This window comes from Theobroma cacao, chromosome 1, assembly GCF_000208745.1.
Source record: "Theobroma cacao cultivar B97-61/B2 chromosome 1, Criollo_cocoa_genome_V2, whole genome shotgun sequence".
Classification (NCBI taxonomy): Eukaryota; Viridiplantae; Streptophyta; class Magnoliopsida; order Malvales; family Malvaceae; genus Theobroma; species Theobroma cacao.
The window spans coordinates 15,454,316-15,481,056 of record NC_030850.1 but is presented as its reverse complement, the minus strand read 5'-3'; the positions used below and the strand labels follow the sequence as shown (position 1 = coordinate 15,481,056).

At 35.8% G+C, this 26,741-nt stretch overlaps 3 protein-coding genes across 3 annotated transcripts; 1 reads left to right on the top strand and 2 right to left on the bottom strand.

The window, feature by feature from the left end:
• LOC18612684 (UV-B-induced protein At3g17800, chloroplastic) lies at positions 1,979 to 5,871 on the bottom strand. Its single transcript, XM_007049592.2, has 2 exons — positions 5,322 to 5,871; positions 1,979 to 3,342 (listed from the first exon to the last, which is right to left on the bottom strand). Exons 1-2 carry the CDS (start codon positions 5,732 to 5,734, stop codon positions 2,544 to 2,546), a joined length of 1,212 nt encoding a protein of 403 aa, XP_007049654.2. The 5' UTR covers positions 5,735 to 5,871; the 3' UTR covers positions 1,979 to 2,543.
• LOC18612682 (probable glucan endo-1,3-beta-glucosidase A6) lies at positions 16,936 to 19,233 on the bottom strand. Its single transcript, XM_018118733.1, has 3 exons — positions 18,906 to 19,233; positions 17,514 to 18,812; positions 16,936 to 17,386 (listed from the first exon to the last, which is right to left on the bottom strand). Exons 1-3 carry the CDS (start codon positions 18,952 to 18,954, stop codon positions 17,349 to 17,351), a joined length of 1,386 nt encoding a protein of 461 aa, XP_017974222.1. The 5' UTR covers positions 18,955 to 19,233; the 3' UTR covers positions 16,936 to 17,348.
• LOC18612680 (pentatricopeptide repeat-containing protein At3g25210, mitochondrial) lies at positions 22,139 to 24,268 on the top strand. The gene has a single exon (XM_007049587.2). It carries the CDS (start codon positions 22,280 to 22,282, stop codon positions 23,426 to 23,428), a length of 1,149 nt encoding a protein of 382 aa, XP_007049649.2. The 5' UTR covers positions 22,139 to 22,279; the 3' UTR covers positions 23,429 to 24,268.

Here is a 26,741-nt window from a genome sequence, read left to right as displayed (position 1 = left end):
AATAAAGGAGATGGATCATTTGAAACAATTTTTTGAAGATTGTAGGCAGCATCCCTTAAGCTTTTGGTAAGAGATTGATGGAAAGAATTTAGTTCCTGAGACAAAATTGTTGGTATTGTACACTATAATCATATGATAAAACAACCAAGCAACCTGATGATGTATGCTAATACACAATTAAGCATTTTCTGTAACATATCCCAAAGCGTTCTTGTAATTGTTCCACAAATCTGCCACCACGGTTGAAATCATCTCTGAAAACCCTTCAGCAATCTCCGGTATGTCTGTTAACAACTCGTCAAGGGACGTTCTCGTCTTCTCCACAAGTGTACCAAAAGCTGCCCCGGAAACAGAAGCAGACGAAGTAACAGCTTCTATAAAAAGATCAAAACCAGAAGAGATAAGAGAGCTTGTTAGCTCTATAATCAGCTCCAGGAGGTACTCAAAACATGCCTTGATGGCCTCGGCCAGTTGTTCTAATGCACCCTGGAGGGCTTCACCGGGTACCTTGAAAGCATGGATCAATAACACAAGAAGGTATGCTGTGGCGGAGAACATTAAGCGAGTAACCAGGTTGGATATCGTGCTGACTATGCAAAAAAGGACTTTGAGGAAGAGAGATAACATCCTTCTTCTGCTAATTTTTCTGAAGAGCTATGATAGAAGAAAACTTGTAAAGGAAGGAAATGAAGAAGAAGAGGAAGAAGAAGAGTAGTTTTCTTAGAACCTTCAATTGGTGCAAAATTTCCGAGGTGATGTAGGCAGGTATTTGATTAGTTTATAGACCATTGAAAGTTGAAACCTGGTGAGATGATCTGTTACGCGTAGTATTATATTGAGTAGTTGTCTTCACTTCTTGGAAACTCGATGAAACTAAATTACATTTGGCTTTCACATGGATGATTCTGACTAATTATTACTAAAATATAGACCGTATAAAAATAATTAGGGAGAAGAGTAAGTAAGGCATGTATGATGATGGAAGTTTCTCCTTTTCCTCTCATTGGAAGGTGTAGTCAATATCCAAATTAAAAGTAGCGCCCTTCCCCAGAAAGGAGTTTTCATTTTGTTTTCTATGTTTGATTTCGTAGGATTCTACATAATTCGTTCATTGATTCAAATGCTTCAATGGTTCTATTAAGAATTCGAGTTTCGTATTGAATTCATTAAAGTTTAGAATATGTTAATCAAAACTCGATTACATCAGACATAAGGGAGGACTTAAATTGCCTAGTTCCCAGCTTCCGAAGTCCTGCTGATTAATGCATTAGAAAATGCCCCGTTGACTCAATACGCTTTAAACCCCTTTCCAAGTCAACAGTAGGTAACAAAATCTAAATCAGAAACAGCATCAGATTTGAGTGAAACAAGATTATAAAAGAAGTTTTTGAGAATTTAAAAGCAGCAAGTTGCTTTAGAAGAAAGCGATCATCCATGTTAAACAGGTTACTTGAAGTGGATGGACTTCCTATCCAGGTTTCTAAGCATGGGTAATTTAGGTTACTTGAAGTGGATGTGCTTCCAATCCAGGTTTCCATTCGGAGTTAAAAAAAAAAAACCGTCAGTTCCAAACATCCTGCCAAACCAAACCGAGTTTTCTGGTTACCTGCATCCGAGTGTTGGACATTTCGACAACTCTAAGATCACCCTCAACGCCAACATTAATGTTGTAGAGTTCCTCTTTTGGCCCCCATAACTACAGGCGTATGACTTGGCAGAGTGAAATCAAGTTGCACCTAAGCATTTGGCTAAATTAGAGTGAAATCAATTCACACCAAAGCATTTGGTCAATGATAACCGCATCTATCCAACTTCGGATCTCTCTCAATAAAAAGAAAAGAAACGAAAAATGAAATAAATACAGCAGTTTCAATCTTTTACAATAATGGCTATGAGATATTAGGATAGGACTAGGAGAATCCCGCTTTTATAAGATCCTCAGTTGTCAGTACACAATTTATTCAGTCTGGGAGAAGAAAAAGAAAAATTACCATACTTCTTTTATAGGACAACTATGAATCACCCAATCAGTAAAACCATGAAGGAGAGAAAGGAAAAGATCCTAACAGCCTTTACCTTAATGAGTAATCCAAGGAATTAATACAGCAGAACACTGTCAAATTCTTTACTTACACAATTCTCGAAGAGGCAATCTCAACCCACCTTTTGAGACTCTCTGAACAAAAATAAAGCCCTCAGAATTCAAAATCATGCATTTACCCTTGACATTTTAATATTTACACCCTTCAGCGGAAACATTAACCACCACTGGTTTGCTAACTCTCAAATTTTGTCATCAACCACGTAGAAAATAAGTGCAAGACCTCATTAAAAACTGAGTAATGGTGATTGCTCCACTGCTGCAACGAGAGACAGTAGAAAAGTTCTATACTGTACATTATTTATAATACCAACTTATAGCTACACAAGGCAAATTGCTGGGCGCTTGCAAACCAAAGCAATGAAGCAGAAAATACACATCCTCTGTACAAAGAGACTTTACTCAAACTGCTATATCTTTTTTAATTTCTCCCTCTATCCAATCAGTTGTCCCTCAGCTTATACACAGTGTCAACATATTCTTCTATGTCCCAAAGGAAAGAACCGAATGCAACAGCTTCCAAAACTAACCTCTTCAGGCTTGAAAAGGATGTCAAAATCACCTCACCAGTCTCCAGCACACCTGTCTTCTCATCTCCAAAGAGTGCGCAGCTATGCTTCTCAATCAAATTTACAGCCTCTTTGGATTTCACTTTGGCACATCTCTGCAATGTCTCAGGGTCAAATCCCATCACGTAACACCTTAATTCTTCAAGATTCTTTTCCTGTCTACCTGGCCCTTGACCCAATGAAACAGATTGCATGTCCCTAACATGGCCAAAGACCAGACTTTTAAATCCACAAGGCAACAGATCTGGAAACTGAAGGGAGTTCCTCTGACTCAGACGGTCTTGATGAGCCAAAGCTAGGCATTTTTCCAGATGGTATCTAGAGGAGGCAGATTTGAGAAAGTAACCATACAAGATGGAGGCTGCATAAACTCGGCCTAGTTGGAGCCGTTGGATCTCAGTAGTAGCCCAGTTGTCTGTGACACTGGAGTTTGCTCTCAATCCGATAACAGTACTGACATGTTCCCTAACCATCTCCAAAACCTCAATGCTATGTATAGACTCTAGCTCCCAATCTTTTGAAGGCCATATCTCAAGTCTACCATTGTAAATGCACCTGGAGAGCTTTGGAACCAAAGGTACTCTGATTTCAGAGAATTTGTAGAAGATTAGCATATACATGACATCTTCCACAGCAGCTTGGCAGTAGTGTTCTTTCAGTTGAGCAATCCTTCTGGCATTAGGAAAAATCTAATTAGGTCACAAAAGAAAAAACAAAAGAGATTGTTATATTAACCATCTACAGAGTCAAAGGATTCAACATACGAATTTTGAGGTATTTCAATGGCAGCTCATTCATTAGAGTGATAATATTGCCAGCTAAAATAACACCTACTTCATTGGTGGTTATTACTATTACAACCATCGCCTGGGTACATCGTAAAACGTGTCAAGCCAGGGATTTGGAGAGCTCCCTTTCAGCAGAAGACAATTGCCATTGTGCCAGAAAGTCTAATTGATATCACCACAAAACAGTAAATACAATAAACTTCTTATCTAATCCAAGCCAACTGAAGAGTTCCACAAACAAACAAGTACAATTTTCAAGTGAACTTATGATCACAGTATGAACTTAAAAGAGTAAAGAGAAGATTACAGTTATAACTAGTTACATATTTAAGGGGAATAAAGGGATAAAATCAGCAATATAGTCTAAATAATATTTCAAAGTTCAGTTAAATCATAATATACCCAAAAATTATTGTTTCCTTTTGTACTCAACAACAATAGAAACAGGGGAAGAAGTATACGATAAGCATGTAACCAATGCTTTATGTACTTCCATTCTATTGTTAGACAAGATTTAATTGCATCAGAGTCAAGAACTTAAAACTTGTTAAAACCCATTTATAGGCTGCCTTTGTGAAACTCCTATGAAATGAGAGGCTTTTATCTGCTTATAAATATCATAACCTTTCTTGAGCTTTTCATAGTTTAAATTACAAGTGAAAACAGCACCTGAACATTTGGTTCATTGGTTGGTGCATGATTCCTTATTTGAAGAGCAGAGTTCAAATCCCCTTCCCCCAAATCCCCAAAAAAAAAAAATTACAAGCGAAAATAGAAAGAATACAATTAATGAACCTAGACAAAATTTTAGGGGTAAAGAACTGAAAACTATGCTTCAATATAATATTTGTTCAGTCCTGATACTAATAACAGAGTGAAGAAAGCCCAATTACTAGCTATAGCCTTGGCAAAGATGAGCCGACTGCTAGTTATGTTAGTGATTTTCACATCAAATAGACGTTACTTTCAGCAACCTTATCTGAATATGGCATGTGGCATTGCTACTCATCTTTGCCAAGTAATCTTCACTTCAACTGGAACATCAGTTGGGAAATATTTAAGTAGGAATATATCCACAGATAATGCATTGTGGAAAGAAAATATAGATGGCTTCTTTAATAGTAAAGAACAATGAAAGACAGAAGTTGATAAACATGGAGGATATACACAAAAAAAGATGAATGCAAAATAAATAAATGAGCAAATGATGCATATTAAATGAATTTCAAATGCCCAAATAGATGTTGCAATGCCGTTCAAGAGGTAAAACCAAATACGACTGGTAATACCACTATGACCCTAGAAAATTATGGTCAAACAACTCTCTCGCTAGGCTTAGCATAGCCTTAGAATCAGTCAATCTACAAGGTAAAAGTTAAAAAGACATCTATATAGCACAAAGCTATTAGAGACACAGATATAGCTGAAACTTCTTCATACTATATTTTTCATATCACAACTAATCCATCATTAATGACTTTGTTCTGTCATTTACATTTTTCATGAGTTTCTTCCAAAGAAAACATCAATCAAAAGAGACTTATTATTATCTGATGGATCTCATTTAGTAGACCAAGGGTACAAATGATTTAACAACTCATTCGAACAAGGGATTTGAATTTGATTGAAATCAAATTGACATAATTGTTAAATCAACGTTGACTTTTTTCCACACATGATCTACTAAATTAGACCCATCACATAATAAAAGCTCTATTCCACTGCACAAACATTCTAATCGTCATTAGCAAATAAAAAGTTCCCAAGTCACAACTTATCAACATAAAATAAACGCTTCAAAGAACAATAAAAAAATTACACAAATTTTTTAGAAAACTAAAGAAACCCAACTGTCATACAAACCTGTGCAGACAGGCTTCATCGGAAGCAGAGCTGAGAAACATGCGAGCGACGGCAGCATCACGATCACCGGCAAGCTGTTTAAGTTCATCAGCAGCGGCGAAGTGGAAGAACTGTCGCTGGTTCTGAAGAACACTGCTTAAGAACTTTCCAGGAGCGGACCTCGGCTCAAGCGGAGCATTCAAGCTGCTAAAGTCACAGTGGCTGGGGCCGGCGCTGGCTTTGACCGATGGTACCTTCCGGTCATTGAAAGGAGTAGAAGTAAAGCCAGTCCTAAGCGATCTCCGGTAGGTAAAAGTGAAGTTGGAAAATGAATTCGGAGGGGTAAAGATGTGGAGCCCCTGCGAGTTTTTTACCGCGGATGGTAAAAAGAATGAGAGAGAGGGGGCTTTGTGGAGGGAGAGACTATGGTCCATCAACTGTGTACGGGAACCCCAAAGAGATTTTGCTGAGATTATATTTTTGCAGGGAGGGGAGGGGAGGGCAGGGGAAGGGAAGGGAGGGAGAGGTTTATTGGCTTATGGCTTTCACGATTGTTTTTAAAGATGCCATTTGGATAGGGTTTTGAAGACTTTATTATTGTTTTTGCCAAAAAACAAAATAATGAGGAGAGATTGCTACGGTAGTTTGAGGCGGATGTGAGTGTATGTACACCTTGCCACGTGGAGAAAAGGGATGGCAGCAATTGGGCCAGTCCTTGAGATAACCTTTCCTATCGGAAGAAGAATGGCCGAGAAAGGGTCCCAAAAGAGAAAAGAGTTAGCGGAATTTGTCAAAGATCCGATCATATTTTGTGGTTTTGAGTAGGGAGTAGGTTCAATGAACTTTGATTTATAAGAGCTGATGCAAGAAAGATAAAAGAGGATATTATGATGGGGATAAGATAAGAAGAAGGAAGTGGGAGAGAGGGGACAAAATGTATAGGGCATTAACATTTTTAATCAAGGAAAAGGAAACCAGAGCGCCCATTGTATTTGCTTTTCTTACACTTGATCATTAAGTTTGACGCATTTGCCTTACATTAATTGAAAATGTTGGAGGCTTAGATAAGTACGGTTATGTTACTCTACTAATGTTGTCCGTTTATGATTGCTCTATCTGACCATTCAATTGTTTTTTTTTTTCTTTGTAAGGATAAAATATTCAACCGTCACCAATAATTATAATCACTTGATAACATAATTTTGATCTTGTATAAACTTATGATTTCCGCTCAATTCTTTTCTATGTTTGAATAATTTTTCTACTTTTAGTTTATAACTTTTCATTATATCTATAGCTTAACTACTATGACCTAGTTTGGTATTGCTGTCATGATTATAAAAGAATTTTTTTTGATTGAAAAAAGTATGTTTGAAAAATGTTGTGAAGAATTAGTGCCCGTTTTTTTTAAAATTTTATTTGTAAAATTAATACCTGTTTGGTCTGGGTTTTTTCAATTTGTCTACTTTTTAAAAGTAAAAACCAAACCACATAAGATTTTGAAAAGATTTTAAAAAAATAGTTTTTTAAATAACAAAATCTAAAAAAGTATATATGTATTTAGGAAATATTTTGGAGAAGAGTTTTCTCTTCTCTTTATTTAAAAATATGCTAGTTTTTCAAAAAAAATTTTATTTAAAAAATGTATTCATTTATAAAAAATAATCTTAACATTACCCTCTCAAAATTATAACTAATAGAAAGTTATTTATTCAACCATTTATGATAATTTTTACCAAAACTAGAACTTATATAAGTTTTGACAAATAGCTTATTTACAAAAAAAATTTATAAAAATTAATTTACCAAATAGTTTTAACTTAATTTCAAAAGTTATTATTTTTCATAAGAGTTCTATAATCGCTTTTAAACTAAACAAAAACCAAATCAAATAGATATGGTATGAGATTTTTCACTGTTTGACATTAATATGAAAATTTTTTATGAAAAATTAAAATATTTAATAGAGTATGATTATGAAAAGTAAAGAATGAGTAATTTTCTAGTATTTTTTAAATAGTTATTATTAAGATGTAACAAAAAAAATTTGAAACTTAATTTTAAAAATATGAACAAAAACAATTTTTTAATTTTCTAAAAAATTATCTTTCAAATCATAAACTAAATATTTATATTTTCACTATATAGTTTTTAAAATGTACTAATTTTTAATTTTAAATTCACAATCTTTAAATAATTAAAAAATAATTTTGTAATTCAAAAAATTTTAATAATATTTTGATTGTTCGATATTTAAAAGAGTTTTTGACAACAGGAAATGCTTTTGCTGTTTTCTGGCTACTAAAATGCTTTTGCTGTTGCCTCAACGTTTTTGAGCTGAAAACAATTTTTAACGTCACAAATGGCAACGGCAGAGCTAAATGGACCTTTACTGTTTTTTTGTTGTCTCTTAAGAAGATTCCTAACTTGCAAATACACTATTGATGTCAGAGCGTTTGTTCCTCCAGGTGAGATTTCAACTCTACTTTTTTTTTTAAATTTTATTTTTGCTTCCTATTTATTTTTATATAATAAATAATATATTGTTTTTATCGAATCTATCCAGACAATAAGAGTGATAATAAACAAAAAGATAAATATTAACTAAAATATACTTTCATATTTAGATGATCTTAGGCATGCCCTTCGAGGTCCAAGCCTCACTTGGCCCCGCCTAAGCTATGCTCAACTAATCTAATAGGCAATTTTAATACTTTCATCAAACATGCATATCATGATACAATGTTTTATCTAAATCTAATCTAAACTATATTGATTCTTGGTTACATACTTGCTCTACATTCAACACGTGTCCCTTGGTATTTTATTATGTTCGAAGGGCATTTTTAGATTTTTTCTTCTTTTTTCTCCTTTCTTACTGATTCTCTTCGCCTTTAGGATCCAACCTCTCCCATTCTTCTATCCGTCGATTGTATTGGGGTTTTTCTTTTTATTGAAGGGGGTTTGTGTTTTTGATTTCTTTATCCCATGTCTCTTTACTTTCTTCTTCTCTTTCATTCTTCTCTTTGTTTTTGCTTCTTAGGTTCAGCCAGTTAGGGTATTTGCATTGTTTCCCTTCGATTGTGTTGCTCTTTGGATTTGGAGTTTCGCATAGCAGCTGCGACAAAAACAGTTGCTTCAGAGATAGGGATTTGCTTTCCAGTGAAGTTGTAGAGAGAGGGAGAGAAAGTGGGTAAAGAAAATAGAAGGAGGGTTTTTATCGGTAACGATAACGACGTCGTTTAGTAAGGAAGAAAGCAAAAATAAGAAGGGACGAAAAGGAGAAGAGTTGCTAGGCTTTTGTTTATGCGAAAACAACAGCATTTCACCAAGACAACAAAAATAAAATTATTAGCCCCAAAAGCTACGTAAAAGAGTCATGCATTTTTTTTTTTGCTTTATTTGGTGTTTATTTTTTCTTTATTTTTAATTATGTATTTTTTTAGTAATAGGGAAATAGAAATGAACAAAGGGGAAAGGTGATGGAATAGGCCCGACAACCAGCCTTTGATACTTAAGTTAGTGAGTCTTTAGTGGAATGGGGAGTTGAAGCATACCTTTAGAGACAAAACACAAATTAAATAAAATAATTACCCAATATTAGGCATGAGAAAAAGAAAAATGACTCGAAGCAATCTTAATTTGTCCACAGGCATGGAAGATAATCATAAGAAAAGGTTTTGCTTATTTATTCTGTTCAAGAAAGTTCTATAGCTCTCGGGGAAAAAGGAAGTGCTGCAAGAAAGGTTAAATGGACACCTGAATTATGAACCACCCAACTCTTCATAGATATATTTTTGTTTTTTAATGATGAGTTGAGAGTCAAAACAGTTTTATCATAAGTTTGTTAGATTTTCGATCTTTTGACAAGTGGATTATTGGTCGTGTGCAATGCACGGGTCATAACTTTAGTTATCAATGAATTTTCTATTCATGAGCATTTGATAAATAGAGGCTAACAATTTCCATATAAGTTGACAAGGTTTAAAAGAAGAATTCATGTGATTGCAACAAAGATTTGACAAAATAAAACTTGTTTAGTATTAAAATAAATTACAACTGTCAAATTCCATTTTTGAGGATATTTTCAACACAAAAACCTATATGGGTATGGTTCATTAAGCCTAAGTAAATCTTTTACTTGGTACGCCATCACAATATGGTGAAGTTCTATATCACGATGTGTGGAAACGCTAATATACATTATACTAGGTGCATCATAATATGGTGAAATGCTACCACATGATGTGTTGAAACGGAAATAAAATTTTAAATCAAAAGTGGATCTCATAACTCATACAAATATCTCATCATAAACATTTTACTGCCAAATCCTTTAAAAACATACAAATCATGTTGCCACTCGTGGCTACACACTCATAAAATAAGCATCCTTCAATATATAACAATAAAATAAATGTCGACTTGTCAGCGAAACATGACTCGACCCTCTAGACTTTAAACATGGCTGCTGGAACACCTACCAAATAAAACTGGGAGCTTGACTTTGTGACAAGGGTAGCAAACCAATCACTGATCTGAAAAAAAAGTGAGAAACTAATGTGTTAGTTATAAAGACTCGGTGAGCGAATATGGGAAGGGACAAGTCAAGGGGAAAAGTTTTTGCATAAATCATCAATTTCATAATCATAACATTTATAAATCTTATAGGTTTCCTTCAAATCCTTGTAAAGAATGTTGTTCAAAGCCATTTCATGAAGGTTTAACTGAAACTGTAGTTGTATAAACATTAAGGATGAAATAGAAGTTTGAATCGTTTGAAAACCTTGTGAAAACATTGTTCTATAGCTGAAGTATTGATACATCTTAATGAAGAATCAATACTTTTTACATAGAATGCTTCCTAGACTAAATGTATATACTTCCCTAGAATGTATCAATACATTCTACATAGAATGTTTCCTAGGACATTTTGTCATCTAAGTATCAATACTTCACTCATGAAACTTAGATTCTGGAAAAAAATTTTGCACTTTCTAACTCTAGAAGTTCTTGTAGTCTTAAAGACATTCAAACAGATTAGGATTCATTTAGACCAAGTCATATTCCATCAATTCTTTAACAATATCATAACACTACTTAATCATAACTTACATGTAATCTTTCTAAAGATCCAACTTTTCTACTCATCAAGAATCATTTAAAACTTAACTAACTATGAGTAGTAGTTTACCACAACTCAAAGTGGATAAGGTATAGCCCCTTATCTTGGAACTCATTGGGAGTGACAATCCACCCTAACTCCTAACAAATAGGGTTTAATCCCCACTATCTTGGATTACTGAGAGCTTTTGTGATTGGCATCTCGCTTCACCCATGTTGTGAGTGGTAGTCCGCCTAAACTCATAGTGGATAGTGGTAAAAATCCCCATTATCTTGGATTACTCATAAACATTATGATCCATCATATCCGTACATTATAACATCATCATTTTATAGCCTTACTTAACTATGGCTCATGCTTCATTTTCATACTTGTCTCATAAGGTATATGGAATTACATCACATATAATTCATAAACATACATTACATATCACATAATCATTTTATAAGCTCATAGGTGCGAATGTCTACATCTACCAAAACATGTCATCTAGTATACATGCATTGCATACTCATCATATCAACTTAAACTCATTTGGAAGGAAATCATTGAAAGGGCTTGTCCCCCTTGTTAATAGCTAATATATAGTAAGATATTTACAGACGTAGTATATTCAAAAACTTCTTTGAAATTATTTGGATTCAAAATATTTGAATAGTCATCATAAAAATGGTATTTAAATCATGAAAGATAAACACCTTAAAAATTCATGCTTTACTTTACATATAAAATACTTAAAAAGGTGCATTGTGAAACCTCAACTTTTCAACCAAAAGAAGGCTGAAAATTTTCAACAAAGACACATAGATCGAGCTATTTCTTTATGAGTTGTTGGAAGGGATTCCTAATCAAAAGATCTTTAAATTTATCCCTTATATAGTGATTAAATTGTGAAAGGATGATGGTTGAAAGAATGGAAGGAAAAAGAAAAACGAATTCGTTCTTGCAAGTTAAGGCATGAAGGGTTGATCCATAAAGGTATTTTGGCTCAAGTTAGCTACTGAAAATGTTAAGGATCAACCCTTGAGGAAGGGAGGGTCGATCCCTATGTCACAAAACACTTGGGACAACTTTTGAAAATTCAAGGATTGACCCCCATGGGTTAAAGGGTCAATCTTTACAAGATAAAACACTTAGAATAGCTTTTAGAACCAAAAGGATCAACCCTCAAATGTTAAAGGTCGATCCTCGCAAGTCATAATGTAAAGTTTAGCCTTTGGAGCAAAAAAGGTTGAACCTTAAGCATTAAAAGGTTAATCACTAAGGTGAAAGGGGTTAATCCCTAGAGTTTAGCAAGAAAAAATAGAAAGGCCCTAACTTGAGCCCTACTTCTCATTTTTCATTTCCACAGCCTTCATTCACTTTCTAATAACCTCCAAATTGTCCTACAACCATGCAAGACCCCATTGAGCAAGGATTCAACATTCTAAACATGAATCTAAGGTGAGATTTACCATTTTAAAGTTTTAAAGACTATGGGTTTAACTTAACACATTTTTCTACGAATTTTAGCTTATTATTCTTTTTTTCAGTTGAGGATTTTGGGGGTTTTTACTCTTCAAAAAGGTTTTTGAGGTAAGGATACTTAAGGTTGTTGAATAAATGATTTTGGTTTGAAGTTTTGAAGCTTGTTGGAATTTAAATGGAGAATATTTGATTACTCGACTAGTTTAGATAATGGGTTTGCTAGAAACTAGGAAACTTTTGATAGGATTTATTGTGTTAGGTGATTGTTAGAGCTTGAGGATCTTAGACAAGCAAGGTTTTGGTGAAATTGAAGCTTAGGAAAAATATGTTTTTTTCAAGGTGAGTGAATACACTTGTTTAAACTATTTTAGTATATAAAGTTAAGCATGATTTATTGAATTGGTTACCTTACATGATTTGAATGCTATGCTTTCACTAATAAATCAAAATGTTTATATCCAAATGTTTTTAAAGAAGTTTTAGAATTGTTATACTATGTAAATATCATTACTACATATTAGCTTTCAATAAAGGGGGATAAGCCCTTTCAATTGTTTTACTTCAAATGCCTCAATTCTGTTATACTCAGGAAACGAGAAATGTGTATGGATAAGTGGATGTAAGTTTCCCACCTTCGTACATGACGATAAGCATGATGATTAAGCATTTTTGGGAGAATACTATTCATGGTAAAATGGTACCTAAATTGTTGCTTTGGAAATTAGAGATGAATGCTTAAGTGGATGTAGACGTTCCTACCCTTAACCTTATGAAATGTTTTATGTGAGGAATACTTGAACATGTGAATAATGATTCTTTAGGATAATAAGTGATGCAGTTCCACATGCCCTATGAAGAAGTATAGATGTTAAAGTATGAGTCTTAGTAAGCTTGAGCATGTTTTGATAATGAAATAAGTTATGCCTTTGTTGGGTCAACACGTGGGAGGGTTTTAATTGCATGTATGACAAGCAGACACGTGGAGCAAGTAAGCAATTCACTTCTATTTCCTTTCCACTGTCTAGTGGCTAGTTTTGTTTCTAGAAGGTCAACTTAAATTCATGTATACCAAAATTTAAAGGGGATGAATAGTTACGTGGCTATTGGTTTCGCCTAACATGGCCTCGGTGGCGGAAAGAATTTTCGTGTGTAAGCAGCGAACAGCCATAGGAATAGTAATGGATAAGAATTCTCATTGCTTTTGGTTATCTTTGAGGAAGCCCTGGTTTTGCCAATTAGCTCAAAGTTGGCATTAGTTGGAGACTTGAGTTGTCTTTCATTCAACAAATTGTTGTCAAATCTATGGTATCTCTTGAACTGATTTGGACGACTCAGTGTTACTTTCACCGATTTGGCATCATCCTCCTAACCAGAAGAAGTTCCAAAGATTTAGGTTCTAGATTTTGTAGCATGCATGTTTTTTGGGTGCTTGTTGCTTTTTATTCATCCAAATCACAATAATTTAGGACCAAAAGATTTTACAATTAGCCACCCGTCATTTAGCTATTTGTATTGTTTGCCTTTGTTGTACTGTGTTGCTTGGCTTCAGTTGATTAGCTGGAATACTAACCACCGAATTTCTTAAAGGGTCTAATGTTGTAGTTAACTGAATAACACGGAAAGGTCCACATCCATTGTACTATCAGGCTCTTGGTTGACTTTATCATTTGTTTTGGCCTACCCAATCGTATTTCCCCTATTATTGGCATCCATATAGTCTATGTTAGTAGTCGCTTTATTAGTAGGAGTGTTTCCTTGGATTACGTTGTTACTAATATTGATCAGGTTTTTTTGACTAACAATGACATTGGCAGTTGGTTCTATTGACTGCTCATCATTTAGTCTTTCCCCAATATGTGAACCATTCTGGTCCTCATTGGTTGGATCATGAGATACGTCATCCAAAATGCTAAATCTGGATCCCTTGTGTTCAACCCGATTTATGGCGACCATCACCCTTTGGTTACTTGGAGACTTATTTCTTCTCTATTTTCTCCTAGAAGCGATCATCCAAGGTCCATATATAGACTCCTCAGCCTCAATCCTCTAAGTGGATTCTTGGGGATACTCCTTTGAAGCCGGACTTATGGCTTGTTTAGTGCAAACCTCTTTAGTATGCTCGTACATGCCACAGTTGAAGCAGATTCGAGGTAATCCTTCATACTCTATCTACTACAGTTTGTCATTTAAGTAGAAGCTCGGTAGTAAAGGCTTTGAAAGGTCCAACTCAACAGCCACACAAGCAAATTTGACTCGTTTACCAGCAATTGTGTTGTAATCAATTTTGATCAATCTCCCGATTAGAGAAACAACTTTTCGAAGGATAGTTTTATGGTACATATGTAGTGGCATACCTGGAAAACGAACCCAAGCCACCACTTTGAAATGTTATGCATATCGCTCGAATATGTTCGTGACCAAGGATGCACCGTTAAATAATGCCCTAAAACCACCCACGGCCCGTCTAATAATGCTCTTAGAAAGTCATCCCTTTTCTAGAAGAGAATCAAGTAGCTGTTCTCCTCCAGATCTAAGATATTGTAACTACCCCTGGGTTTCCGCAGTAACAGGATCTTTTCACATAGAGTCTTGTAAGACAATGGTCGTCCCAACAATAGCACTATGACAGATTGTTGCCATTTCTTTGCTAGAACTTCCTGTATTCGGTCAGAAACAATAATGGAGGGGATGCCACCGACCAATCCAAACTGTACTTCGTCATCTGATTCAAAATCTGCATCCTCTTCTGCTGTGTCCGTGTCATCTTCATCCATTAACTCATTCTCATCGTCAGAGTTGACATCAAGATCTGTCTTCTCTCCTTCAGAGCTAAGTAAAACCTCCTTAAATGAAGGGTTGCTATGAATAACCATCTGATCACCCAATAATGAAATCTCATCATTTAGGGGATGAAATCTACCTTTTTTTCTTGATCTATCGTCAAGGGTGGTAGGATTTGAGTTTTTCTACAAAAGCACCGTTGGTGCAGACGCCATTATTTAATTTGATTTTTGATAATATAACAACAAAGGAAATTTGAAATTAAAACTCAATTTGGACGTCACAACAGATCCGACAAATCTATTTAGATGCATATTTTATGTTGATTTTCAGTTATATTAAGAGATAACAAGACAAACAGATGGGTAAAGCACTGAACATAAGAAATTCTGTATGCCATTCTGCCAAGTTACATGATACTTTGTCATGATTAGAGAGAAAAATATGGAAACAAAATAAAAAGATTTGGACTTTTTATCCATTTAATATTAAAAAATTGTATATTTGCTATTAAACTTATGAAGATTTTTAATTTCACTCTTTAATGAAATTTTATATTTTGGTGATTTAAAAGGGTCAATGCATCAAATATAAATATTTTAATTTATACTGAAGTTATGATGAAACTCTATAAATAATTTTAAAGAGGTCAACATCAATGTTTTTTTTCTCTGTGAAAAACGAAGTATCGAATTCTATCGCGAGTCAAGGACACTGAGCTAATGATCATATGCTATAGAAAGAGCAAAAATCACTGCTAACAACAATCTTTTCCTCGTCCCACAAAGAGAAAAACAAAGCTTAGCAACACATTTTAAAATTTGAAGTTACGTTGATGTCATTTTGGTCAAAGAAGGGCGGATTTTTTCCTCCAATGCATCACATGCCCTTATATTGCAATCATGGATTCTCGTCAAATTTACTGTAACCAATGAATAATGAGAAAAGAAGAAAAAAGTTGTGATCATTGTTGTGTCAACCATTTGTTCTAAACCTTTCTACCAACAATATGATGGAAGAAAGGCCAAGAGCCAAAGCACGCGCATGTTTGTGTAACCAATGCGCATATGTGGGAGCAGCAGAGTCAGTGTCCCTGCAGGCTATATCTTTACCTTGAGTTTAAAGTTCGATCTCTTTTTGCAGATCTTGCTCGGTGAAATACGGGATGGTAAACAAATTTTACGTCTATAACAGCTTCCCTGGTTTTGCTTGGTCTGATTTGATTTAAGCAACATCTCCATCTCGCTCTCTGAAACAAAAAGCCAACGCAGGAAAAGGTGAAGAGAAAAGGTGTTCAAAAGAAGAGGAATCTGTCCAACCACCAGCCACTGACTAGAGAGCGCATAGCATCCATATTGTGCATTAAGTTTTAGCTGAATTAACAAGCTTCCTCACAATTGGACATGTCATGTCAATGCTAAAGCTGCTTTTAGACCACATTTCATAACTTTGTGGTTTGATCTTTACCCAATGACAGATGAAAATTGACACTACTAGTACTAATTATCACATTTTGCTAAAAGGTTTTTGTAGTGTAATGATGTTGTGGGATCTTGGGAGTTCGGATGACTCCCGCGTTGCATGCAAATGCATAATTAAACTCGTGTTATGAACGGTGAACGGTGAACGTGTGTTGATCAAATTGATGTCTCTATGTGAGCTTTCTTTCTTCTTTAGGTAAAAAAAAAAAGAATAAACAAATAAATAGTTGTAGTAGTAGTAAAAGATTAATGAAGCGTTGTGTTCTCTCTATGGTTTCTTTGAGCTTAACCCATTTTGTTGCTGCATCATTGGATCTCATCCGAGCCAATAGAGAGGCTTGAAAACGAAGCACAAAATTTAAGGGTTTAGCGCTTTTGTATTAATCAAATTGATGGGATCATGGATGATGATGCTATGGAAATTAATTTCAGCCAATTTAATGGATCATTTGATTTCTAGTTTCCCATCATTAAGAGAGAAGAAGAAAACATTTAGAGAGGGAATGGGACAAAGGATGGGCCAGAGCAGAGTGGGATGGCTCATGGCTGGAATCCAAGGGGAGACACTTTCAGAAAGGAATAAAGGCACAGCGGGCCCCAGCAAGCCAGCACTACTGCCTACCGTGTACAAGCTTGCGTAGGGAAAAGAAATGCCAAAAGGCCGAAGCCTAAAAGGTTGAAAGATGCAGCAATCCTGGAAATTAAGCCCTCTTTATCTAGCCGTTGGCAAAAGGACCTATGGCATCATCTCATAAAAATAAATAGATAATAAAGACCAACACCAACCGGAAACCCGTTGCTTTTATTTATACGATGAAAAGTAAAACAATTAGCCGTTGTTGAAATGAAGCTTTCTGGAATAGACTAGACTAATACAGCACAGCAAACAATATCAAGTACTTCAGATTAACAAGTGAGAATGACTGATTACAGCAATGTGGTTTGGGTGCCCATTTTACTAATCATGGAAATTTCCTGGAAATTGCAAAAGACAAAATCAGGACTGGAATTAGAGAGGTGTGCCTTCCTTCCCATTCCCAGAGGGGCTAGGCTACAAAAAATTACTAGAAATAATTATCTTATTTTCAAGTATCTCTCGCTCCCTCTTCAATACAAACGAGTAAAAGGGGGACCCAAATCACTGTCTGAGGAGGACCTCCTAAAATCCCAGTCATTGGATTGTGTAAAGCTTCTTCAAAGAGTCACACTTGGAAACTTGCAGTGTCCAAAACCTGCAAAAGGAAAAACAGAATACTATTAAAAGAAAAGATTTCAACAAAGAAAACCAAGTAAATTTGGCAAACTTCAATCACCCTAACACTTATCATTAAACTTAAAAAGAGAAGAAAATAAACTTACTTGGATCCTTAGCCGTCTGAGTAGCCAAGCCGTTAAAATAACAGGTCGCACCAGTCTGCTTTAGCTGCGACCAGTAAGAGCTAAAGGCGTAACTCGCGTGCCAAACCAACGAATCCGGTTTGAAGCATTCCTTTCCGGGTTGAATCGGGTCACAAGTTTTATTCCCCTGCGAACACGCGTACGATAATGCCGAACCCAACTCGCTCGCATTAACTCCTCTAGCCGCCACACACCAAATCTTCCCCTTATACGGCTCATTATTATCCGGCTTTGGCAACGGTTCGAAATCCGAATCCGGCGTCTCCCCACTCAAATCGATCCCGTACACATTCGACCCATTAGGATACAACAACCCGAAATGCCGTTCAGTTCCAGGACCCGGCTTCTGGTTCTCATTATAAAGAGCAAATATGAAAGACGGAAGAACCCATCCGGGTCGGGCCGGAGTCCCAATAGCTGGCTTGGCAGTCAGTTTCTTTATAGCATTGCGGTTGTAAGTAGCGGCATTGTAAATGTTGGCTCCGATTTGATCGATGTCGCCAGCATTGGGCCAACCCGTTTCTGCAATCCAGATCCGAACATCCGGGTACCCGAGTTTTTTCATTGCGAAAACAACCGAGTCAACCATCTGGTCAAACATATTAGTGTAGGTTAAATTGGATACCGGGTCGGTGTACGTTATGGTTCTGGATTCGAAAAGCGCGTAATCGAGGTTAATATTTTTGGGCTCGCTCGACCAAGGGAAATATGGGTAAACATCGAGGAAGTAGAAAGATTTGGTCCGGCTTAAAAACTGTAACATCGGTTTAACGATCGGACCGGCAATATCAGATCGGAACGTGCCGTTCGAAGGTGGAAATGACGATTCCAGGACATCCATTGCCATTGAGGTACCGACTTTGATTTTGTTGAGGCTATGGGTTTTTAAGGAATTTTTTAGTTTACGCATGGCTGGTACGATGCTGTACCAGGTTTCTTTAGGGGAACTGCTGATGACTTCGTTGCCGACGAGTAGGTATCGGATTTTGGTTTTTGGGTAAAAAGGGACAACATTGGATTCGACCCAGGAATCGGCTAGTTTCTGATTGGTGGAGATGTTGGTTAGGAGTTGGTTTGGGACCATGATCGAGACTTGGAGATTAGTGTCTTTGAGAGCGTTAAGGATGTCGGGATTTGCATCGTAGATTTTGACGCGTTTGGCTCCAAGGGATTGTATTAGCGTAACTGATTGTTTTGGAGATGGTAGATTGTCCCCTAGCTGACCGTAGTTTATTCCCACTTGACTTGAGATCTCACCTCCTGAAAACAAAATAGCAAAGGAAGATTAATTGAAACCCGAAAAAAGAACTGGAAAAAAAATGACCTTTTCGGGAAGTTTCCGAGAGAGCTTACTGGAAATGGAAAAGAAAAGAAAGAGGACAGAGAGACGAAGAAGACCCATTTTCAGAATCGCTGGCCAGATGCTTCTTCCTGAGCCTGGTATTCAATCTCCAAGTCGCTGGTTAAAATGGTAGGAAGCAACTAAGAGAGTAGAAAAAGAAGGTCAAGCCGTTAGGGAGAGAAAGATTGGACTTTGAGTGAACAAGAAATGATAAGAAGGTGAGGTGGGTTAACAAAGATGATATAGGGAGTTGAACCAAAGCAGTGACCAACGAAATGGTCGTCAAAGGTTGGGTTTCCTTTCGATGTGTATTGGAGACTTAGGGTGGAATTGGAATAATGCTTTTTAAATAGACACTCTACCTTTGTGAGAGGTAAAAGATGAAAGAAAGAACCTAAAAGAAGAAATGATAAAGTTAACGAGAATCAAATAAGAATAAATAAGACGGTGCAGTGATATTTAAGTAATAAAAAAGTTGAAAAGTAACACATGGGGGCAGGGTGGGGCCTTTTCTGTGATCTATTATTAGCTCTTGTTCAGTTTCCAGTTTCCAGGAAGCGCAGGAAAAAGCAAGAGTGAAAAAAGCGGAAAAAAGACCCTGTCTGAAAAAGAGTAGATAGCCGTTTGAGTGGGGTTTGTGCCCGGCTCCTTCACAGGTAAGCAGCTGTTCTTTGATGGTGCTGTTGCCTGTGGCCTTCTGAGTCAGAAATGTGCGCTTATGAGCTAGGCAGATCTATGTGCCTTTGATGTACATCTTGGTACCCTTTCTACGAGCATGATTTGTCGTGATTGTTACTCTAACAGTAAAGATTAACGAGGTTTTCAAAATGACATTCGGATTAGCATAGCATCTCGGGCAGAACAAAAAATAAAACGTGTCTATCATATGATAGAGAACCAAACTCGTATGATACTGATGCCAATATATTAAGGCTAATATACCGTAAAAGACACATAAGAGATCTCATTCCTCTCCATCTACTCTATTTTTAGGCTTCTTCTTTTATCTGTCTCTCAAACTCGCCACCCCACCAATCTGATTAAATTGAAACCTGGACTGGATGCATATTACCATACCCCACCAATCTGATTAAATTGAAACCTGGACTGGATGCATATTACCATACCCCACAACCGTGAAATACATGTTCTCAAACAGAGAGACTGATAAAATTATGAAAACGGAAAAAACAACAGAAGAGTTGCAAACAAGAAGCATAATAAAGGGTGCATTTTGTCAAACGTGGTATGGGGGAAAGAGAAATTTATAACGGTAAACAAAAAACCATACATTTCACTCTCATCTTACATTTAATTCTGAAAAAAAAAAAAAAAAAGGAGCCACATCCAAATTACCAATGTTGATAAGAAACTTTGGCCAGTTTTATAAAAGGCTAAAACTTTTTGCGTTCTCTGAGGGCATGCAATAGAATAAAGAAGAGGTGGTTTTATAAAGTGAAAGCATGGAATTAGGAATCGTGGAGTTTCATCATCAATTTTCAGTTACTAATATGAGAAAGACGATTGGAATTAAGGAAGAAAACGATGATCCTGCAAATAATATAATTAGGTTGTAAACAAACAAAGCATTAATTTACGCTCCCCACATATACCTGTGTAGTAGTGAAAACAGGATCACCTGCTTGTCCCTTTTTCCCGCAACATAAATGGTAGAAAAAAACAAATATAATGACAAAAACTCATGTATGTAACTTTTGTTTTTAATCGCAATTGAGTGTTGTACCATTTATACATATGCTACTACATTAATTTTGCTGCAATACACTCTTTCTCTCATTACTTCTATAGACTCTTTGATACTCACAGCCACCTGACTAGAAACTCACCAAATCTAGAGGGTCAAAATCCCAAGGCCGGCTAACATGCCAAGATTGTAGAGCAAGGAAAATGGGGCTGCATAGGATTTTTTGTTTTTTCTTTTCTTTTCTAGAACCAAGGGATCAAGTAAGGGGAACTTACAGGGGACTCTTCCTTCCAACTAAAATAAGGGAATATTCTTTCTTTTTATCAAAGAATAAAAATAAATTTTCATATAAATTTAAAAAATAATTTGATAAGTAAAATTGTTTTAAATTATAAATATTAAAAATATCAAAATAAAACTAAGAAAAAAATCATTCTATCTAAATAAATTACAAATTTTTTAGTAATTTTCATTTTTTGTTTTTTTTTTGTCTACCTTATAGTTCTCTTTCTTTTACCAAACTAAAGATCCAGAATTGTTATACTCACTTTGAAAGAACTAATTGCTTATGGAATATATTCTATACTCTAGAGTAGTGCTGTTTGACTTTACATGTTTGTCCTCCAAGTTGTCTCAAGCCCTTCTGCCATATTAGGAAAGATATTTGGTGGTAACCTTTGCTCCAGACCATACTTTAAAGTTTAAACACAATGGTTTTTAATAGAAGGACTATAATTGACTGCTAATAATCCCACCCAAAAAGTTAATTATTCTTTGAAAAGAAGGATAAATTCCACTCTAAAAAGAAGGATTAGCCTTCGCTCTTAAAAAAAAAAAAAAAAAAAGTCTCTCAGACCAAACATTACCGAATCTCCGAGCCAAGACAGGAAAAAGAGAGTAAAATTAATAAAAGATGCAGCCAATGCCATTATGAAACACAATTACTACCTCCAACAACTGCATCAGCATTGCCGGTGTATCAGTTCCTCAGTTCTCACGAAACCACCCTCACTCGTGCTTTTACATGATCATTTAAACCTACATTACCCTGTATTTGATGCAAAACTCCATCAACCAATCCACATCCAATTTCTATTTGTATGCTTTTCCTTCCCTTCAATAGCATGATGCTCACCACTCACCAAATATCAAGTCAAGAACAAACTTACACCAAAAACTGATTCAGTCCGGTCTAACTTGTTCAGAGCTTAACTCCATGCAAGTAAAAATCAATGATAAAAACTTAAATGTTATCTTTAACAAAGTAAAAAACAACCATGTAGGTCTACAAACTCAAAATGATCTTCCTTACTCAAAAACTTGATCCAACTTGATTTAAGAAGGCTAAAATATGAATGGAAATGGAATCCACCTCAATTCCATTGCCACCTTGGACTTATCTTAAAGGACCTCGCTTTCCAAATTTTGCCCTAATTGAACCTTAAGCCTTTGCCAGGCCGCCGGAGCCCGGGGAGAAGATGGATAGCATCTGACCTTATGCTTATATTAGGCATAGATCCAAGCCTAATCTGCTTAATCATTAAGGAGGCCTAGCCCATCCGAAAGAAAAGAGTCGGTTCTAATGCTCTTACTTTTTGGGCTCACATTCACCCAACAAAAACTGCCTAGGGGTTTCTTTCTTCCTACTTCCGTTTCACCCGCTTAATCCCCGACTAAAAAATGCCTGTAGCCTTCCATCGCTTGCTTACCTCCACTCTCCAGAAAACCCCCAAAAACCTCCATTCCTCTCCACTTCCGGCTGTCTTCTACTTCCATTTCACGCGCCCTTCACTCTATCACCGCACCTTTTCCATCCCACCCCAAAGCCCCGCCTCACCCTTTCTTCGTCCCCGAACCCGAACCCCTCTCGAGACCCAATTCGAAACATGGATCCAAAAGCTTAAACCCGGCTTCACTACCGCTGAGGTGGACGCAGCATTGCGAGCCCAACCGGACGCCGATTTGGCCCTTGACATCTTTCGCTGGACTGCCTTGCAACGCGGGTACAAGCACACCGATGCGACCTACCTCACCATAATAAAACTCCTCATCTCCGCAAAACGCTACCGCCACGCCGAAACCTTAATCGAAGAAGTCATCGCCGGAGCCTGCCCCATTAGCGTTCCTCTTTACAACACCATAATCCGCTTCTGTTGCGGTCGTAAGTTCCTTTTCAATCGCGCTTTCGATGTTTACAAGAAAATGCTGAAATCAGATGATTGTAAACCCACGCTGGAGACGTTCACTTTATTGTTTAATTCTTTGCTTAGAAGATTTAATAGACAAAATGTTTGTCATGTATATTTACACGCGGTCCGGTCCTTGACGAAACAAATGAAAGCTTTAGGAATTATTCCGGATACTTTCGTCTTGAATATGATAATTAAGGCGTATTCCAAGTGTTTAGCTATTGATGAGGCAATTCGGGTTTTCCGTGAAATGGGGTTGTATGGATGCGAGCCTAATGCCTATACATATGGTTATATTTTCAAAGGGTTGTGTGAGAAAGGGAGGGTGGCGCAGGGTTTTGGGTTGTTTAAGGAAATGAGGGATAAAGGGTTGGTGCCGAAAGGGAGTGCTTATATGATTTTGATTTGTAGTCTTGCGATGGAGCAAAGACTTGATGATGCGGTTGATGTTGTTTCTGATATGTTGGCGAATTTGATGGCACCTGATTTGTTGACTTATAAGACTGTATTGGAAGAGTTTTGTAGCAGAGGAAGGAGTCATGATGCTTTTGAATTGCTGGAGGATTGGAAGAAGAGGGATTTGTCTATGGGCCAAAAGAATTACAGGATTTTGGTGAATGCACTGCATATTAACAATTGAGAGTGAACTTTGTATTCTGGTCTAGGATACTATTTGAAGATCTGTGTATTTGTCTCTAACCTAAGAATGTGGTAGTTCTAGCTGTCAAACCAGTCTTGAAGCAGTGAATTTGTTTGTACAGCTTGACTTACGAAAGAGAGATGCAGAACTGAATTATGACTTTTGAGGGTTTTTCTTTAAATGGATCTATATTTCATTGTGTCTATTGTCAAGGATAACTTTACAATCAGTAGGAAGGTGGAGAAAAGGAAGGGAGGGAAGATGTTGATCCTGTTTGTTATTAACAGGATGCCCTGTTTAGCTTGATGGAAGTGAACATTGGTCATTTGTTCACGGAGACACTGCAAAAGGGTCAAGTTTCCCTGTGGCTGGCTTCAGTGCCGGTGTTTTCTCTGATCAACTGTCAGAAACAAGTAACTTGACACTAGCAATTTGCTTCTTAGTATATCTAAAATGTTAGGTGAACATAAAGTGGCTAGTCATGACATTTCACTGATAGTGTTGGGACAAGAGGATGATAAATTGTTTTGCAAGTGGAAGAATATTATCAATTTACATGAAGATTTTTGGTTAAACACCTGCTAGCAGCTGTAACATTAAACACCTGCTAGCATCTTGGATGTTACAGCTGCGACAAAAATGGTGTCATTGCGTTTTGTTGTTTTCTTTTTATATATATTCATGCCTCATAAATATTGGGATCTTGTTACAAGACAAGATTTACTTGTATGTACCCTGGGTGAAGATTGGTTAATAAGCCTACTGTGTATGGAGGAGCAGGCAGCTTCTGAATTGTTGCTGATAATTAATGAAAGTTTGCAGTCATATGATTTTGTTGTAGTAGATTTTGTAATATTAAGAGTAATCATTGGCTACTTAAGAGGTATCTTACTTCTTGTGGTTGTTTTATGTTGGTTAAAATTCGGGCATTTCAATTTTGTACTTAAAACCCTATTAATAAAGGTTGTATTCCCCTCCTCCACCCCCCNTCACCATAATTAAATCAAAAAACCAAAACCCAGATACGATTTCAATCAAGAATCAAAACCCAAAATTGGTTTCCAACAAAAAAAACTAATGCCACAAAACACCCAGAAAGCTCCAAACCCCACCCCCCACCCCCCCCAAAAAAAAACTGCGGTTTCTTCTCAGGAATTGTATCCTGTCACCAGTTGAAGAGCAAGATGGATTTTACGCTGGAAGTTGCCTTGGATTATAAAGCTCTGATGCTGTATGTGCCTTGCCTGCATGGGGCTAACCAGTAACCTCTAACGTAGCTGTGCTATTGAGGACTGTGAGGACAAGTGCAGGACAACCGGCCGAGTATCATCATCTGTTCAAGCTCCAATTGGCATGAAATTATGCTGTTTCTTTCCACACTCTCAACAAGAAGAGAACAAAATATTTATTCAAAAAAAATATTTATCTTTAACTTTTAGAACTGCATGGGCATCTATCTATATTATTCTGCAATTGTGATATATCACGCAGCTTTAATGGGAACAGTGCTTTTCTCTTCTAGACTGAACAGGATTTCAACAAAAGGATGATCCGTAAAGTGAGTGGACTCAGTTTCTGTGACCTTTCGAAAGGTTTCGCAAGGCTTGCAAGGTTTTCAGTGCCAATCAATTAGTGAAGGCTTAGTTTGATCAGTGAATAATTCGCAAGGTTTGCAAGGTTTTCATTGCCAATCAATTAGTGAAGGCTTAGTTTGATCAGTGAATAAGTGAAACCAGGAACCAATAAAACATAAAACAAGGGATGACAAGCTTAAGAATTTGTTTACTTTTATTATTTACTTTTTATTTTTTAACTAGAAGAACAAATATTATGTTTGAATTAAGAAAACAAAGAGTAGAATTAATTTAATGTCTATGATTGACAAAATATTTAATAATGATTTTACTTAAAATGGTATCACCTTTTTCATTTCTTTATTTTAAACTAGTATTATTGTTTTGAACACATAGATTGAAGTTTTTAAACTTTACAAGTGAGATTATAAATAACTGTTATATGTGTATTTAATAATTAACTAGTAGTATTCATTTTTTATTTTAATTAATAATTATATAAATACACATGTTTTTAAAACATAAAGTTTGAAATACAAATAATTAAATATTTTAATATTAATTTATAAATTATAAATTATTCGATACTATTAGAATTCATATAACCATTTTACATACCAACATCTATACTTTTATACATATTATAGATTATATAGACTAGTATTTTTTGCTATATGTGCACATGAGTACTTGTTTTTTATTTATTTTAAATAATAATTAAAAAAAGAAAAACATTTCAAAAAAATTTTTTGTCTGACATATCAGCATCATGTCAGCATCGTTTGACATGTTATTACCACGTTACCATTACTAATAGTCAATTTGGATGGAGTTAAGTAGAGGGACTTGATTGCACAAAATTTTAAAGTAAAGGGGTTAAATTGACCAGTTTTAAGGTAAAAGGAAGAAATTGACAAAAAAACCTATAGTATAGAAACCTATGGAGTACTTTTACAAATATTTGTTGTCACGTGCATTATGTCACATACTAAGACTTTAGTCCAACTCGTATGACCTTAAATTTTGAAAATTGAGCTTAAGTAAGTCTCAAAACCCACATAAATGAGAGTCTGATAAAGGAAGAAGAGAGAACTTTAGAGAAATGTAAAGGATTCTTATTTTTTACTGTATTTATAGGTTGATAGCCCTCGAGATGTAAACAGGTAGGGTACTTGCTATTTTTAAGGTACCCAACCCCAAAACTATTTAAATACTAAGATACTCGAACTTTATAAAACTCAAATAAAATTATAAAATACTACCCAAAACCAAACCCTATTAGTGTAGCACTACCTGTTAATTATCTGAATCCGTTAATTACCCTATTTTTCAAAGCACATTTTTAGTATATGAATACCATTTAATAACTCGAACTTGAAACCCAAATAAAAAATATTTTACATTAATTCATAGATAATTAACTAACAATTAAAAACTATTCCACACTTGCACCTAAGCATTTGGCTCAATAATTAATGCATGATCTCTTTGCTTAAAAAAGAATGAATTCGAATATCTCTTTCTTAAAAATAAAAAAAAACTCTTCCACAATTAAAATCAACAACAATACAACATAAAAATAATACAAGTTTAGCATCAAACATCATATTCAAATGAAACATAAAACAACATGAATACATCATAAATTTCATTTGACTTCCTCTTCTTCCTCAACATCAATTGTGCAAAGTTCACCTCCAACTGAAAATCCTACATAAATTAAAATAATAAAAAATTAT